The sequence below is a fragment of the Anabrus simplex genome, chromosome 12, assembly GCF_040414725.1.
Source record: "Anabrus simplex isolate iqAnaSimp1 chromosome 12, ASM4041472v1, whole genome shotgun sequence".
Taxonomy (NCBI): domain Eukaryota; kingdom Metazoa; phylum Arthropoda; class Insecta; order Orthoptera; family Tettigoniidae; genus Anabrus; species Anabrus simplex.
This window is the reverse complement of record NC_090276.1, coordinates 57,751,850-57,771,239: the sequence shown is the minus strand read 5'-3', so window position 1 is coordinate 57,771,239 and position 19,390 is coordinate 57,751,850. Positions and strand designations below refer to the sequence as shown.

Below are 19,390 nucleotides of genomic sequence, written 5' to 3'. Positions count from 1 at the left end.
GTATTATAAATTTACTCATTCGGAACAAATATTTCAGATTCCCTATGGGAATCAACATCTATATCATATCTGTATGACTCGTGGCAATTCAGAAAGTTTCTGGTAGATATTCTGAGAGATGTATTTATCTATTGAATCACAAAATGGGTAGTCATTCATCTCCCTCGTCCAGCTCCCACCGCGTTTGGATGTTTATGCTACCTTTCCATCTTCCTCTATCTAACCACCATTGTTTCTCCTGAATTGTATTCCAATGCAGGTGTCTTCTAATTATACTGTTCTTAGTTTTCAACCACCGTAGTCTGGGTCAGGTCTAGATCTCCCTCATCCGCTTTGACATCCTTCTCTCTTGTACCCTCTTAACATGTTCACACCATCTAAGTTTATTCCTCTCCATTCTTTTGTAAAGCTTTTCCACTCCGATCTCCTTCCTGACGTCCTTGTTCCTTATTCTGTCCTTTCTTGTCTTTCCTATCGTGTCCGACTCGTTGGCTGAATGGTCAGCGTACTGGCCTTCAGTACAGAGGGTCCCGGGTTTGATTCCCGGCCAGGTCGAGGATTTTAACCTTAATTGGTTAATTCCAATGGCTCGGGAGCTGGGTGTGTGTGGCGTATTCAGCATTAGAATCATCCTAGGTAGGGCCCTCATCTTCACAGATATGCAGGTTGCCCAATAGGCCGTCTACGAGAAAAAGACCCGCACCGGGCCTCTCCGGAGGCCATACGCCATTATTTCCTATCGTGCTGCTTAAAAATTTCATTTCACTGGCCTGGATTTTATTCTCCTGTCTTTTCGTCAGTGTCCAGATCTCCGCTGCATATGTCAGTGCATCTTGTACGTCACCTTTTTACACTTCATTGATACTTCCTTCCTCCACACCAGGTTTTTCACTCTCTGGTAGAATGCATTTATTTCCCTGTTAAAACCTTTCACTGATCTCCACGTCCAGCCCTGCATCCTGCATCTATTTGCTTCCCAAGTACTTGTAGATCTCCACATTTTCAAGGTTTTGTTCCTTTATTTTTATAATTCCTTTCCCTTTCTCCCGTAGTCAACACCAATATCGTACTCTCTTCTATCCGGATTTTAATTGCATAATGAGGATTATAGTTGCAAAAGGGGACTACTACTTCTGGTACAGTCTCCTTACTGAAGGTTAGCAGCCATCAGAATCAATTTTCCCATCTTATGCTTTCCTTATCAGAGTTACCGTATTGTGGATGTCAAACCACTGCCAGAAGTCTTAACGTCCATGTTTCCCTTCGATCTTGCCTTGTATGATTATTTGTAACAGATTGTATTTGTCGTTTCGGAAGATGTGACCATAGAGGCTGCTTTCTTACATTTTTCGAGGGTTAAAATGTTGCACCGGGCAAGTTGGCCGTGCGCGTAGAGGCGCGCGGCTGTGAGCTTGCATCCGGGAGATAGTAGGTTCGAATCCCACTATCGGCAGCCCTGAAAATGGTTTTCCGTGGTTTCCCATTTTCACACCAGGCAAATGCTGGGGCTGTACCTTAATTAAGGCCACGGCCGCTTCCTTCCAACTCCTAGACCTTTCCTATCCCATCGTCGCCATAAGACCTATCTGTGTCGGTGCGACGTAAAGCCCCTAGCAAAAAAAACAAAAAGTTGCATGATTTCCCGGCATGACGGTGTACCTCCTTAATGACGTGGTCTCCCCATGGGATCTTGAGCATTCTGCAAAGCATCCACATTCATTGGTGAAGTTTTTGGTTTACATTCTTTGACACTGAAACAACTCTGGTAACAAATTGCACTTTGATGACAAGACACGTTTCAAATCAGAGGTCATGTTTTACAGAAACGCTCTTCTTGCAGTGCAAGTTTTGGTTTTGATTTCTACATCCGGATCCCATTTTGTGTTAGCCAGCATCCTAAGTATTTAAAATGTGATCCCTTCTCAATGCTGATAAGTGTTGATTTTATTCTTCTTGCTTACTTCATTGATGATGTACAAACAGAATTGAATCTACAGATCCTATTTTACCTAGTTTTCATTTTATTGTCCACATCCGACATCAAGACTAACTGTTGCACGATTTGTAAATGTGTTCCATGGGGGTCGGGATGTGTGTGTGGATTTAACCTGCACTGGTCAGCTGTCATTTTACGATGACTCTGTAGATTGTTTAGTTCTTCTGGGTTAAACTGTGTTGTTAGTGTTGTTTTAAATACCTTATGTACAGGTTGCCAATTTTCGAATACATTACAGTTTACTTTATGAAGGCAATTGATGGATCCCTACTCGATCCGAGGTAATCAGTCTCGCTAGGCAACGAAGACCAGTTACAAAAGTGGTCCACAAAGAATACAGCAATGTGTTTGAATCGTCGGCAACCTGTACATAAGGTACATAAAACAACACGGTTTTTCCCAGAAGAATAAATAAACGATTTAACTGACCATGGAAGCTTCACATCTAAGATGACCAGGTAGAGTTGGTGCAAGGCCTTTTTTCCATAGACCATTGATCGACTAACCGAGAATTACCCTAAATTTTGGGATTAGTCATCAATCATTCTGACACATGCTGAAGAACGTAGACCTGCATTTCATCAGTGGCCACAATATGCCGCAGAAATGCGTCCCCTTCATTGGAGAACCCAATGAGATGCAGTGTTCCTCAGCTTGAGGAAAACTAAATCAGCAGTTGAACGATTGGCGGCATGCCACATGCGAAGAAAATTCAATAGGAACCCAGCAGGGTGAGGATCATGTTGATCGTGACATATGACGCCGAAGGTGTCCATCATCAGTCGTGCTGTACCTGCTCAAATGGACACCATTTAAAGCGTACTGGTGCTATTTCTGTATGTCTGTGAGGTGGAACTGTCAACACAGTGGACTATTGCCAATTTACTTGAGCACAGCTATGCTTGATAATCCACCTTGCACATTGCAAGACACTGTGTATTGCCATGTAGATGAACCAGTGGCTCCTGTGTTTAGCAGGTAGCATTGAAAAGTACTATCGCCATTTCCTTGAGCAGAACTTGCGTTCAGCTATGCAACGGAAGGCTTGTTTCCCTGGATTGCAGGGCCAGCAAATTAAGCACACATAGTCCTCTAATAAGAATAAACTTTCCCTTCACAGATAAAAAAAGTTGATCTTTCACCTCAGCACTTCTGAATTTCTGGACTCCAGTATACTGCCACAGTTATACTTTAGTCCCATTGTACTGCTGCACTGTGCCCATGTGTATTTGCTGTAATAACACTCTCCACTGCTACACTATTTCCACTGACTCTTCCAGCTGCTGATTTTTAAATATGGCAGTTCATGAAGACTTGGAGAGTGTCCTTGTCCTTAAGACGTCTGCCAAAACTAACCTACCACTGTGTGTACCTGTCCTCCTACCTACTTCATCTCTCTACTTCACAGAAAATCTATGCTAATTGTGTCATGTTTCTTGTTTCAGAGCAATGGGTGGGGTTTGCCCACATGATCCTGCGAGGCCACAGGTCTATCGTAAACCAAGTGCGGTTCAACTTGTCCAACTACATCGTAGCATCCTCAGGTGTTGAGAAACTTATTAAGGTATAGGTTTCTTTCATTATTTCTCCTAAAACAATCTTTACATAATGTCATATTAGCTAATAAGACTCAGGCCATGATCTTCACTGTCTGACACCTTGCTTAGCTGGTTCGAGTCCCGTGGTGGAAAAATATTTCACCATCAGAATGTTTGCGGGCAGGGCATGAAATTTCTTTACAAAATAAAATGTTAATGAAGGTCATTCTAATCAATACTTGTATTACTCATGATGAGTTACAGTTGGTCAGTGTAGTAGAACCTCGTTTATACGTTCCCGGAAACTACGTTTTCCCGTATTATTCATTCAAATTACATGGTCCCCGGAGCATCCTAATTAAATCGCGTTGTAAAAATCCTGCATTATCTGTTCCTCGAAGAAACGATTTCCCGGATCAACCGTTGAGAATTTTCAGTCCTATCAACGCGTTTTTCAAGAAACTGTATCTCATGAAAGGATGGCTACGGCATACTTGCGGATCTTGGTGTTAATCTCCTGTCATTGCGGTAATTTGAGGAAGTACTGTACCGTACTGGAAAAGCGATCGGTGGTGAACTTGCATAAGGGACCATCTTAGCATCGCATTCGGGTGGTATTGTTTAGAGAATCCTTGGAAATCATAAAGCAGAGTGTGTCCACAACAACTGGAAGGAGACAGAGCGCATTTCAACAGCTCTACTTGAAGTTGGAACGAGTTTCGTCAAATGTTCCTACTTGCAAAACGTGTTAATTATGTCTAGGGTGACATGTTTATTTTTTTACTTTTTTCGAGTGTATCACCGAACAGGTTTTCGGCACTACCCTTAGGGCACTGTATTGTCACTGGGCTTTCAGGCAGGAATCGAAACTGCTCCTTCTTAAGCAGGGCCTCTCAGGGTGCATGCATGCAAAAGACGACTTTGCTTGGTTGACCAGAGTGCAGAGCGCCACTCCTCGATTTGGAGCAATAGCGCTGTCTCTCTCTTTCCCCACGCCTGTCTTTCTCGCTCCGCCTGTCTCCCTCTTCCTCACTTGTTCCGTAGCACTCCAAATCCCAGCCGAATTGAGCCGAGTTGAGTCGAGCTTAGCCGAGTAGCCCAGAGACGAAGCGTTGGTCCGAGCCGAGCTGAATGGGACTGATGCAATGTGCGCAGGAACTCTGCGCCTTAATTTGCATGCGTGAGATTTTGGGCATTTGAGAGGCCCTGTTCTAAAGTAACACAAATTTAGTATTTTAATATTATCGTATACGATTATGTTATCAAGACCAGAACAGATGTTGCACCTTATATAAAATCCTGGGAGGTTTTGCTATTTGCCTATTACTGTTTTGGTCCTAATATATGACTGGAAATTTCACGTTTTTGTGTTTAAATGTTATTAAAACCGCAGTATTTTTATGTGCGCATGTTAAGTTATATTTAAAAACTTTGTATCATTTCGAAGTCGTACCGACTTGTACAGCGAGCACGCTTTCCAGCTGAGCTCAAGGTCGCGAATAACCGTAATTTCAATTTGATTGTGATTAGTGACGAGCAGAATTGAATATAATGGATTCGAGAACTTGAGGACGATACTTACCTTTGAAACCATATTCTCAAGTTCAACATAACCTTTAAAAGTTGACGTAGGCCTAATTTACGCGGTACAAGATTTCCATAAACTGACTACGAACAGTATATCAATGACCAAATTACAATGTAAGATTAAAAAAAACAGGATTTCGCCATCATGTGTTTTATTTTATTAGATTAGAGAATTAAAAACTACTTGTGGTCGATTGTTGTTTGGCTTGGTGTTACGGGTATTAGGTTTTTCGAAGAGTTTGGCTGATCAAAGTTGCTGAACAGAAAAAAGTTTTCAGAGGAAACTGACAAGTTTCCCCGGTAAACTGAATGTAAAATTTCAAGATTTTAAAGTCGCTTACCGGTAATTAATGTTTGAAGCCACCCCCGCTGTCTAACTTGCCTGTCTCTCACCTGGGGGGCTCGGGTTCGATTCCCAGCCAGGTTAGGCATTTTACCTGGATATGAGGAGTGGTTCCAGGTTCACTCATTCTACGATTACCTAGTAGGCGGAAGGCCTATTGGGGCTGTAATTTGGTTTGGTTTAGGGGTGTTTGTAAGATTATAAGTATACATATTTCTTTTTTTTTATGTTTAGCTGAATTGTTGATGGTTCATTCGTTCCCGGATCTTCAGTTTTCGCACGTTGTACGTTTTTTTTTTTTTTTTTTTCCGTGGTCGCTCCAAAAATGGAGAATCGAGGTTCCGCTGTACATGTTTTGGCTTGTTTCAAGCCATGATCAGCTGACCAGCTTCATCAAAATTATACCCAACCGCAGTAAAGGAAATGGTGGTGGTGGTGGTGGTGGTGGTGGTGGTGGTAGTAGTAGTCCTTTACGTAGTTGCCAAAGAATTGGTTACATTTAACTCAACTTTCTTAACTTAAATCCGCATATCTATTCACCATTGAATAAAAAACTACTAAGTTTTCTGTTTGATTTTGAAGTAGACCCATCTGAATGAAATTCAGAACCTTAATTCACAAATACAGATTTTCTCTAAAGCCCATCCAACTAAATACATCATGGTCTGAACAATGTATAAAACAACATAGCGAGAGGATGAAGATATATTGGGAAGAGAAAAAGACAAAACAAAGTGCTAATAAGTTCAAACATGCCTCTTAGTTGGGCATCATCATCATAATAATAATCATCATCATCATCATCCACCAGAACAGTTTCTAACCACAGGCTGGGTCTGCTTGGAACATAAGCCTCTCCAGCATTTCCTGTCCATCCACCACTTCTCTTCTCTCACTGTCATCCAGTTCCCTCCTCTTGCCTTGATGCTCTTTTTTACACCTTTTAGCCATCTGTCCCTCAGTCTTCCTCTAGGTCTCCTTCCCTTCAATTCTATCAACTTTCTTGGTATGCTCTCTTCTCCCATTGTCCTAACATGTCCATACCACTGCTGCCTTGATTTTTCCATCTTTTCCTCTAGGGGTACCTCATTTATCATTAGTTTTCCCATTTTCACACCAGGCAAATGCTTGGGCTGTACCATAATTAAAGCCATGGCCACTTCCTTCCAACCGCTAGGCCTTTCCTGTCCCATCATCGCCATAAAACCTTTCTGTGTCGGTGCGACGTAAAGCAAAAAAAAACTTTTGTTGGGAGACTTTTCATATTAGGTTTATTGTCTGGTCTTGTGATTGAAACCTTTCTGATCGAGGCCATACACCATAACTAACAAAGGGCAGTCAGGTTGGAAAGAATGGAAAAGTTATGGGAGCAAAGGAGGAAGCTGAAAGCCAGATCTCTGGCTGATACTCTGAAGACTTAAATGTATACGAAGTGATTCAACTGCTCCGATCTGGTCAAACAGTATATGTATCATAATACAACCTTTAAGTTTTTTCAGTCTGATGAAACACAAAATATGAGATTTATGATGACACTGAATGTTATAAATCTCATTCCATATTCATCGCTATGGCAATAAAGTACTAGAAGAGGAATGGTGGAGGGCTTTGGTACACTACCCTACCCAGAGAGAATCTGGAAAAGGGAATGAATGAAGAAGAAAAGATTGATGGTTATTACTTTACAAATAAGTCTTATATAATCCTCCTTTTCGATACAAAACCACCATCTATGTTAGATGGGACAATATCTATGCATGTTTCAGCATCAGTAGAAGTTGTAATATTACATTTATGCAAACAAATAAAAACACTGGTGAAGTGTGTGGAATTAAAATATAATGATCATGATTGGCATAGTAAAACCATGTTATGGTAGAAAATACTCTCGTCTAAAAACTCGTTTCGTTTACTAATCTGTTTTAAAAGCTTAGTGTCAAGGAGACACGAGACCGACATGAGATGACAGCCTTTTAACGAATGATGCACACTTATTATTCCCTTTATTGACGGTCTCAAAATGCTGTGCAACACAGTGTTCCACTTTTTAAAATAATTAGCAAGTTTTATGTCAACCACACGAGTTTTTAGACTAGAGTATTTTTCTACCTCAACATGTTTTTAATATGTCAGTCATGATCATTGTATTTTAATTCCACACACTTCATCAGTGTTTTTATTTGTTTTGCAGAAATGTAATATTTGAGCTTCTACTGAGGATGGCCTTTAGATAGTCTGAAACATGTATAGATATCATCCCATCTAATATAGATGGTTGTTTTGTATTGAAAAGGAGGATTGTATTAAGACTTTTTATTTGTAAAATTATGATAACACTACAATCAGCTTGTAAAAGAACACATTAATAACAGAATGACTTGTTTTGTTCTACAAGCACTTCCTCAGATTCGATCAGATCACTTTTAAAACATGTGCGTTTATGTACAACATAGTTTACGTTGTGTAAACTTGTCATGGTTATGGATGAGCAAGATTGTGAACAAGTGTTAAAAATTGTATGAATGTTAAAAGTTCTTTTTGACACCTCAGTAGATTCAAGAACATTTTCTGAACTTATTGGAGCTCCTGTCTGTTTTCTCTAATCTTATGTGCCTGGACTGTATTCAAGTCGTTCGCTTTGCTGGGCTCGTTTGTGGCTTGCAGATCGGTAACCTAAGCTGGTTGGTTGGGGAATGGTGATGTGTGTGTTTATAGACTTAACATATAGTAGAAAATGAGATTGTTTGAGAATGATTTTGGAATGACTTGTGCGGTAATAAATTGAAGAGTACTTTGTATACCTTTGTTTAATGAACATATTTCATGTTTCATTGGACTGAAAGAATGTAAATTCTATAAAATTACGGCGGTGCTGTAATTTTTATTATTGTACCTTTCAGTTTTGGAGTCCGTTTCCGCTCCCTGATTCAACAGGAAGTTTGGTTAAGGAATGTGAACCGAGCGACAACCAGCGCAAGGTCTTCACTCACGAAGAGTACATCGGACTGGTACTTCAGAGTGGCCAGGTAATGTTCCCTTCTCTGATAGAGATCTGCTTGAGGTGAGCCATATCTTCCAGGGAAACACATACCGTATACGAATGTCAAAATATTAGGGTTTTATTACTTCTGCATTGTTTATAATAAAGCGAAAATATTATGTAGTATGAAGTCCTGGCCATTTATATAAAACTGTATTCTGTTAATGTAATTTTTTATTAGCACAGTTGATACATCCAGACTAAAATTCCAATATAATTGGTCCGTTATTGGACATTATAAATTTTCCAGCTAACTCATTCTTGGTTGTTAGCATTTCACCCCAGTGAGCCAATTTCGGCTCATCAGTTGGTAACTAGCATACCTACCAAGACGCATGGCTAATGCATACCATGGAGGCCACTGCATAGGCTACTTGGAGCCACTGGAAGTGCCAATGCACTATGAGAGACTTTGTCTTATTTACAATAATTGATGCCTGCTAGGCCATCAGATAATATTGATTCTCATAGGAAACCTTAATTGTTTTTTCAGGTTTGGGAGTGCCCGGAAATCACATGATCCTAAGTCTGGGCTGTATGGAGGGTGTTCTAGTGCTGTCCCACCAATGTCTGCCAGTGCCTACATTGCCACAGCAGCAGCATGCAGGTTGACATTATCCTGGAGTAAAAACCACTGTTTCTTGAGCAGTTCAGATTGTTTCTTCCTCATGGCTGCGTGCAGATAGTTTCTCAGGATGTTTGCACAATAGCCAGTGCTGTAGGATTATTCCCTTCTCATCAAAGAACAACAGAAGCATGACTTTACCTGCCAAAGGAGAAGTTTGAAATTTTTTGAGCAGAAGGGAATCAAAGTTTTCACACACTCGACTGTTTTGTTAGTGGACCATTATGATGAATCCATGATTTTCACATCGCAGTCGAGGTTAGGAAAGATGGTATTAGACTTAGCAATGGTGTTCATGACCTCATCGTTGCTTCTGCTTGTGTGAGCTGCTTGGCTACTCATCTGGAGCAAACACGATGCCTTTGCAGTCTCATTATGTGTTGAGCGCATTTGAAGCAGATGTTCAGTGAAGTGGAAACTTCTCATAATGCTACCCTTCGATCACTTTTGACCAGCTCATTTGCCTTGGCAGTGTTCAGATCTGAAAGTGCAGTGCCTGCTAGATCACGTGTCGTCAGTCACTTGCATATTGCCATCGTTGAATTCATTCCCCCAATGAAATACTGTAGAACAACTTAGTATTTTGCTACCGTATGCGTCCATTCTTCCCAAATTTAACACAGAATTCAGTAACACAGCTCTGCCTTATTTTAAAAAAAGACTTTTCCACCATGACAACATGTACTGATGGAACCGAGACAGGTCGGTGAAACCAACAAGTTTATTCTAGCCCTTGCCAGAAGATGCAGTACTCTAAAAACACTGTATCCCATCAGAATGGACTCAGCTGAAACCGCTGATAAGGAAAGAAATATTCTCACCTTACATCTAGGAAAGTTCAGTGCTGGCTTGTCCCAAAACAGATTAAGACACTTTGCATGTTCATACAGAAGGAAGAAGAATGAATATTATAATGTAAAATTAGAGATATTTGTGTGTAAGACAGTTGGTTATCCTTCCAGTTCATGACGCACGACTACAGCCATCAGTCGACCAAGGAGGATCCTCGAATGATGGCCTTCTTTGATTCCCTGGTACAGCGTGAAATCGAGGGCTGGACTTCTGAGGGAACTCTTTCTTCGGAACATTCTCGACCCTCAACGGATTCAGAATTGGGTAAATATATTTCAGTTATTGTTTCCATTTGTGCTACTCCAGAATATGTTAATCTGTTAACTGTTACTTGGAACTTAAGTGTTTTTGAAAAGACTTCACATTTATTTAAACCCATTATGCAGGTGCCTCCATTAATATATGGCTACAGTTTCCTGAAAATAGGAGGTAGGATAACCAACTTCAAATAGGAAGAAAAGAGAGAGATATGAAAATATGAAATGCAGGACATTGAACCCTTTTGAGAAACCCATCTCCCTGTAAAATATTATACACGGACATGCTATTTCACTACAGAATGTCCTCCAATATTCTCCCTTTTTGCACTTTTGTTGGTGTTATCGCAGTCATTTTCCACTTTAACTTCAAAGATCTTCTAGCTTGCTACCAAGAAAACATTTCCACATATTAAGACACTGAGCACAGAATTTTAACGTAACTATTTTTACACTTGTTCATAATATTCGCCCATTCTTAGTGTGTAGAAAAGTGTGATTTGATAGAATCTAATGATGATCTTTCAAGAATGAAAAGTGTCATTCTATTATTATTTAAATGTTTCCTTTTTTCAAATGTTTTATTTGTTTATTTAGTTGGTCGGTCGGTTTTGACTCACTGGAAAACTCTTGAAGGTTACACCAGAATGTTGTTCGTCCTAAGCCTGTTATTGTCAGAAATTGAACTACTGAATATTCTGCTTGCATTGTAAATATCAGGATGTTTATTTTTACTTATTTTATTATTTTTGAGTGAACAACATGTAAGTTTACTACCATTAACAGCTCTACTAGCTGTAGTACTCATCGTTGACTGGACAGTCACATAGCACGTACAAAGTTATCGAACTCCCCCGCCTACTTTTCAGGCAGGCTGCTTTCCTCGGGAAGCAGCAGCAGTCCTATCTATCGGAGATCAGTGGCAGCAGAAGAGATAACTTACATTACTGTTATTGTTGATCGATCAATGTTATGAGCTTTTGATATTGCACGCCTTCACATTTAGTTTTTTTCCATCTCTGTGATATTAGGGCACTTAATATAAAGGGAGTCCTTTCTCCTTTCATGACTCCCTCTTGTCTTATTCTTCAAGTGATGGTTCTTTTACCATCGTTCCATCTAGAAAGTAATGTAGTATCATCCATTTCCCTTGTCCAGCTCCTGCTGGATTGGGATGTTTATGGCATCTCTCCATCTTCCCCTGTCCAACCACCTTTGTTCCTCCTTAACTGTGTTGCAATCCATGTTTCTTCTCATACTGTTCTTGATCATTTTCAACCACCTTGGCAATGGTCTCCCTTCTGGTCTCCCTCGTTCTATCTGGGTTTGCTTCATCTACTTTGGCATCCTTCCTCTTCCATACATCTAACTTTATCCTTCTCCATTCACTCAAAAAGCTTTACCACTCGGATTTCTTTCCTGACATCTTCATTTCTTGTCTTTCCTATCGTACTTCTTATAAATTTCATTTCATTGGCCTCTTTTTTTTTTTTTTTCTTTTTTTTTTTTGTTCAGGCTTCACAATTCCATGATGGACTGAGAAACCTTAGCCTACAGTTACATAACACTAACATGTACCTGTGGCTTTGTCCGCGTTTATTAATTCAACTGTCTTCTTCTTATTCTTCTTTATGACTGCATAGGATCACTTTAGTCAGTCCATCGTTCAGGTTTCTTTGAAGGGATTGTTTGGACTTTGAGGTCCTCCCAGTACTTCTTCAGACGCTGCGATCTTCGTGCCCTTTCCTTGGTTGAAAATGTGTGTGTTGTTGGTTTGTTTCATGTAAGCGTAAAGTGGAGGTTTGTATTCTTGAGTTTTGTATTCAATTTTATCTTATTCGTGGTGTCTTCTGTTGTAAGGCCTATTTCCTTCAGATCCTCTCTGAACCATTTACATCCTGTTGTGGTATTTTTTGAGACTAGATTGTGTTGTACTAGTTGTTTCAGAAGGTTTCGAATCCTGCATCCGCATGATATATCCAAAGAATCCCAGTCTCCTCTTACGCATAATATCTGTAATGGGTTCTAGCTCTTTGTACACAACTTTGTTAGTTATTATCCGCCACTGTCCATCTTTCTGATATTTTTTGTTGATGCAGGTTCTTCCAGTCCTTTCAATTTTCTAAAGTCTGTCAGTCTTTGATTGTTTATTCAGGTGAAAAAGTGTTGATGCTGCATATGTAGCTTAGTTTTATAACTGTGTTGTAGTGTTTTATTTTTGCATTTATTGATAAACATTTCTTTTTGTAGAAATCCCATGTTAATTTTTGTGCTTTAGCTAATCTATTTGTTCTTGTTTAGATTGAGATTTTTTCATTTAGGTTATGTGTTATTATTTCTCCAAAATTTTTAAATTGAGTTACTATTTTGATTTTTATTACCATTTATAGTCCGTTTCTAGAGCACAATTAAATAACAGTGGTAAGAGCCCATCTCCCTGCCATAGTCCAGTTTTAATTTCAAATGACTGATATTTCACCCCTAAACTTCACTTTTGACTTGGTGTTAGTGAGAGTCAGTTTTATCATGTTTATTAATTTGGGGTGTAGTCCAAGGTGTCTTAAAATTTTTAACAGAGATTCTCTATGGATGCAGTCTTAAGATTTCTTGAAATCTACAAATGTTATCACCATATCTCTGTTTCTTCTCCTGTTATAGTCCATTATCAACTTAAGACTCATGATCTGATCAGGACAGCTCCTCCAGGGTCTGAAACCTCCTTGATATTCTCCTAGGACACTGACAGCTTCATGTTTTGGTGCAAGTATTGCTCTTAGACACAGCCATGTGTCTTAGGTGAAAACCTGTGCCCACCTATGACAGACATTTCAGATCTTTATTTGCCGTAAATTTGGTTGGGCATCGCGCACATGCACACAGACACAGACATCATGGACTGAAGGAAAATGGCTTCCTATTCCATGGACTTAAAATGGCATCTTGACTGATACATGTATTATTCCTGGTTTATTCTTATCGTCTATGTTGTGTCCTATGTATTTCCTCTAAATGTATACAAGTCGAACCCTTGTTCCCTTTCCTAACAGGGTTTGGGTACGAAATGAGATGAATCTTCGTAGCAAGTTTTTACGACTGGTTATCTTTCATGACGTCAACCTAATCAGATGAGTTAGTGAGATGAAGTGAATGACATGATATATGATAGTAAGAATGAAGAGGATGAAACCCGGCGCCAGCGCATAGCCCACTCCTCTCGAATAGGTCAAGACTTTATGTCCCCATCCAACGGACGAATCACCATCAACAGCGTTATGCCCTCACACCATACAAGACCAAAATCTGCCCCTACGCCATGGACGTAAAATGGCTCCTTGAATTGTGTTTTCTACCTACCTTATGTATGTTGCCTAGCGACACTGACTCTATGTATATAATCTCTGATGGTTTATTGTTCATAACTCGCTAAAGAAAGCAAAAATGAAAATTCTGGCTTTGAGGTGCATTCGGACCCCTTCCATCTGCTTATGTTCAAAATTTCAGATCTCTGCGTGCTGTAGATTTTGCTGGGCATCGTGCTCAGACAGACAAACACTCCCTTTTATTGTTATAAGATTAACACACGTACCTGTAACAAAAGTATTGGAAGACGCTGCAGAGTACAACAACACAGCTATTTTGTCCTTTAGTGACACCACACAGAGGAGTAGTTTATGCGTCCAACAATATTTTAATGTGTACACAAAGTTTTTATCACATCCATAACCTAGCATTTAAAAGTGCCTCATCTAAAGAAGGCTATTGCACAATCAATGTGTTGTAAAAATACATCGCCACACTTGAATGTACGACATTCACACAAGACTTTCACGAGTGCATACACGTTGCAAAAACACGCCAATATTTTATAAAACCCTCAACTTTTTAAATGTGAAACTGTTAAAAAAAAAATTTAAATGTCTCTATGTTTATACATTATCATAAACTATTGTGTACCTTGCTAGATTTGTAATTTAGGCTGATAATGACGCTTCGGATGTGTGTCAGAACTGGTCCCTTGAATAAAAACATGTTGTAAATACTATCCTGTACAACGTACACTTTGTATTGAAAAGGTGGAACCCTCACTGAAATTTCAACTTTTGTACCTTTTATTATACATTTTCTTGCGTTTTTCCACATTTTTCTCAAGGTGAAAATAGCACATTTTTGAAAAGACACTGCCTCCTATATATTTGAAGATTTTTCCACATGCACACAGTATGGAAATACATTGTCTTGTGTAAGTTATTTAATTGTAGTGACTTTATGTTTTACTCATTTCAGAGAATCGAGATCTGGTCGTTGCCAGGCCATCATATCTGGAGACAAATTTTGATGCACAGAGTACAAGTGGTATGTATGGAAACCCTTTACGAAGGAGTTTATTTCTTCTTGTTTCTTTAGAGAACATATTTACTAAGGTGAGTCATTTGCAAAGAGACTAACCGATCTAAGTACAGTCAATTGCTAGTTATTCGGGTTAATGAAGGGGATAGCATGCATGAAGTATTGAAAAACACAGATAATCTGCCGTATTTCTCAGAATCCAAGAAAAAACCCACTTTTTTCTTTCAAAAAAAATTAAATCAGGCTTAAAAAGTGCTTTGTAAAATCATATGAATGCCTTTCTTTACAGAACGCATATTAGACTATCTTTGCCTTCACGCCAGTGCCGAACATTGGCTTTAGTTACGCCTAATTTTTTTGCAATTGCACAATTATTCTTTATTTGCACGGGTTTAATAACCATTAACTTCAAAATTGGCATCATAATATCAAAGAGGACCTGTTGAAAATAGTTAAAATAGTTTTTTAATAGATTTAGACAAGTCAACACAGGATCAAATCAAATACCTATTATGGTTAAGTTTATCTCTACAATACAATGATAGTTCTGTTGTCTATGAAACTGTTACTTTTACTAAGCATCAGATACAACTGGCTGCCGCTACACACACGTCTCGCTTGCCGGGTTGTGCCAACTCTATTAGCGGCTAGCGATGTATAGGCCTAATAGTGACACGGACATTGAAAGTCAACGAACAAGGTTTTGCGCTGTGGTATGACCATTCTGCCCTTCACGTTTTCATGCACGTACCTCACAGTTTCATCTTCGACTTCTTTAAAGCGTCCTTGTTGCGGGCAACCGAATGCATTTTTAAAGCTACCTTTGTCTTTACGCTAACACCGAATGTCGCCTGTAGTTAGGCCTATGCCGTATTTTCTTACGACTGCACAAATTATTCTTCATTCTCCCGTGTTTAATAACCATTAACGTAAAATTGGCATTGTAATATCTACGAGAACCCGTTGAAAATTTGCTGACAGTACCTGTACCACATATCTTTACAATATCTAGTGTCAAAAATTTCATTTTTAGGTTCCGTATTGAATTGAGATTTACATTCAAAATTGTTAGGTATGGGGATCCAGCTATTCAATACAAGAAATAGTGATAATTATAAAGTTACCACATATTCCTTTTATTTGGGACCGGTTTCGGCAATAGGGTATGCCATCATCAGCCTAAAAGTAAGACAATGTCCAATGTCTTTGTCTCACTTCCTAGGCTGATGATGGCATACCCCATTGCCAGAACTGGTCCCAAATAAAAGGAATATGTGGTAACTTTATAATTATCACTATTTCTTGTATTGAATAGCTGGATCCCCATACCTAACAATTTTGATTGTAAATTTTTACAATATGGCGATCCATCACGAAAATATTCCTGCTGTCTATAAAACTTAATTTTACTAAGCGTCAGGTACAGTAGACGCATTATAACTCTGCCACTGAGTAGCCGTGGCCTTTCTAAGAATTCAAAGGCTCGCATGTTTTGTTGCCATCACTGATCTCTATACATGGATGGCTGGTAACTTGGGTAGCATCAAGCCGAATAGAAGGTGACTGGCGTAGTAAGATGGCAGCGAGCGCACGGTGCAGTAGACCACGAGGAGCGCGCTTGCTTTGTTTATGCTTATTTCAGTGACGCCAGGCCTCCTGATTGTAGTTCCACGGGTGTTCTGTGCTGTGTTATTGCAATACCCCACACATTTACAAAGGAATTAAGATGAAGTACATAAATGAAAAATCACTAGTTTAGATATTTCACTCGCTGAATTGAAACCACATGTTACTTCTGCATGTTAGTAAAATATAAACAAACAAGGGAGCCATGCTTGCACTACTATGATTAACACAAATACGAATTCCTAAATGTAAATAATACAAATACATAATATATTTAAACTATCAAAGTATACATGTGTGGCAGATATAAATTAAATACTATTTGGAAGAGGTACAACATTCTCTCCGTCAGTTCAAATTACAATATTTCCTAACATAACGTAATTGTATTGATTACGTAGTAAACAAGTGACTGTCAGCATGCCGAAGTGTACTTCTACGGAAAATTCGCCGCAAAATACTTGAATATCCAGCAAAAAAACACACAGTAAACTATGGCTTTCAAGCTTTACAAGCTTTAAACAAGCCGGAATTACTAAAATAAAAACATTTTTCTGATAGAGGAAGAATAGAGCTATTTTTGTATGAATAAAAAAAAACGAGTTTTTGGCTCAAAGTACGAAAAATTCAGTTCATATTTTCGTGGCATACATGTATAAAATTTACAGCAATGTTTCCAAAAACTGTTTTTCACCCGCATTGTATTACCGATCACCAATTGCATGTATTTAGCACCTAAGTTAATATTTGTCGGCCGTTATTATACACTGTTTTATTGCTATCCCGGAGATTTACTGACCTCGGAATGACGTGTCGGTGTTCCCAATGTCCTTATGCTTTGAGTGAACATGTCCCTATATTTTTAATTATTCCGATACGCCATTAATTGTGATTTAAAATTGATTTTATTCTCACTGCTTCCCCATAAGGAGAGCCCTAGGATGGGTACACCAGCATGGTGGACCGCACGCTCAACTTGGCGTACTTTCTCCTGCAGCAGAGAGCTGCCATCAGCGATCCATGTATAGAGATCAGTGGTTGCCATTCTGTCTATTTGAAAAACTTTTTTGTAGAGGCTAATAGAAAGTCATTCTCTTTTCACTATTTCCCGAGATCCTGTGACGTTACACAGAGGCATTGTACAGACGGTTGCTGTGGCTAGCTATGTATAATAAAGAGGCGGACGTTGATAGTCAGTGAGTTTTGTGTGCGCGTGCGGAGGGGTGAAAAGCAGCAGCGTGGTTACCGCGGCAGCTGCCAGTGGTGTTCATATGTTAGGTCGCGAATGCAAGACGACCGTTGATTTTTCATATGAGATTCCAAGAAAAGTCAGTCGTCTTGGATTCTGAGAAATGCGGTAATTCAGCAAAAAAGTTGACAGTGTAGAAGGTATTTTAACATGTTAAAGTCAGTCAAAGCTGTGGAAATGTTGTTTACGTATTCCAGGACGTAATTTGCATAATTTAATTCCTAGATGATAACCAAAGATAAGTTTCGTCTTCAAAGTTACCACTTATGTGTCATCACAAGATATTATTGTGTCTCCCCCTATTGGGGTGATATTCGGTTATTATATTGGCAGCGGGGCATTTTTTCTTTATGTGGCACACTGTTCTCTGTTTCGTGAGTGGTTGGTTCAGCTTTTCCTTTTAATTTACAGTTGTGTGATAAGAATTCATTTCTAGTTATCTTCAGTTTGTGCCTAGTGAGCCATGAAGTACTGTAGGTCTAATTATAATACTTCCTGAATTGATACGTCAGTAGTATGTAAGAATAAAGCAGTAATAGACTCCAGTTCACATTATTTTTCCTGCCACTAATCAATTAATTCTGATGGTTGTGTATGTGACCCCGAATGAGGTGACAGGTGTCACTGAAATTACATTGTCTGTTGCGCGGAGAAGGAAATGGGGATCAAGTTGCATTCTGTGAACACCTTACGAGAAAACGCAATGCATTGCAATCTCTAGTTGTTTTATTGTGAAAGTCTTCCTTGTGAACAGCTGGGATTTTCTTCTGAAGATGCAAAGCAAAGTTCTCTGCGAAACTTAGAGAGTTTCACCTTGTTTTCTTGACACGGCATAAGTCCAAAAGTCTTTATCAGGTCTCTTAAGCGATACGTAACGTGCCGTCTGGGTAACTGCCCTAAATGCAGATCAGTGGTAAATGATGATTATCATGAATATTGTGATGAATAAATAGTAGTGTAGAAAAATGCATGTACAATTTTCAACATTTCAGCCTGAAAAGGGATCGAAAAATACCCTCAGTGACAACTCTGTTGATTACCGTGGTCATGATAGAATCTCTTCATTTTCTGTTGCACAATGTTTCTTCAATAATCTATAATCTGGAGCTTATTCATGATCATCATCATATGCAGTTTCCAGCTGTTGGCCAGGTCTGCTTGGAACATAACCCTCTCCATCACCTCTTGTCTTCCCACCACTTCTCCCTCTTCATTCTTGCCCAGTCCTCTCCTCTTCTCTATACACTCTCTTCCACTTCTTTTATCCAACTGTCTCTTGGTCTTCCTCTTGGTTGTTTTCTTGTTATTCCATTTCAAGCATCTTCCTGGGTATCCTTTCCTCTTATTCTCTTCATGTGTCCATACCATTTAACCCATTCCAGTCTGGGCTTTAATATCCCTAACTAATGTTCTGGACTGGGCATTTTTAAGGATATTCAAAACATTATATCTCTGTACCTGTAGGAGATATTTGCATGATTCTTTTTTCTTTATGCTTGTTTGAGCATCTAGTTTTGAAAAACGCTGTTTTTAGCATGTCAACTATCACTTGAGATTTTAAAATTGTTTTTTTATATTATACCATGTTTTGCGAATGGAAAAAAGTTCTGACGATTAACTAAGCAAGTACAGTTTTCTGAAATACTGTTATATTTACCCTATTTTGCTAATAAAAATGTGCATTGCAATTACAAAACGACAATAATGAGTACGATACAAAAATACTATTTTTGTTCAATAATAATAGTAATAATTACTGTTACGGAGTTTTCCGTGGTAGGTAGAGGTGAAAGAAGGTGCGGGTGTGAATGGATCTCAAGCTACGAAATTATAGCGCATGTAAACTAAATTTAAAATTTAATAAGGTTATATTTTCTTTTCAAAATAAATAAGTAACAAGCATGGCAGTTACAGAGTAGCAAGTCAAATA

The 19,390-nt window shown here is 39.0% G+C and overlaps 1 protein-coding gene across 1 annotated transcript in view; it reads left to right on the top strand.

The window, feature by feature from the left end:
* The window catches only part of LOC136884347 (DDB1- and CUL4-associated factor 5), an 80,615-nt gene that overhangs the window by 48,060 nt on the left and 13,165 nt on the right, over positions 1–19,390 (top strand). The window contains exons 6-9 of the mRNA XM_067156460.2: positions 3,442–3,560; positions 8,365–8,490; positions 10,092–10,245; positions 14,523–14,591. Of these exons, the coding sequence (XP_067012561.1) occupies positions 3,442–3,560; positions 8,365–8,490; positions 10,092–10,245; positions 14,523–14,591 (468 nt within the window). The remainder of the gene's footprint in view (positions 1–3,441; positions 3,561–8,364; positions 8,491–10,091; positions 10,246–14,522; positions 14,592–19,390) is intronic.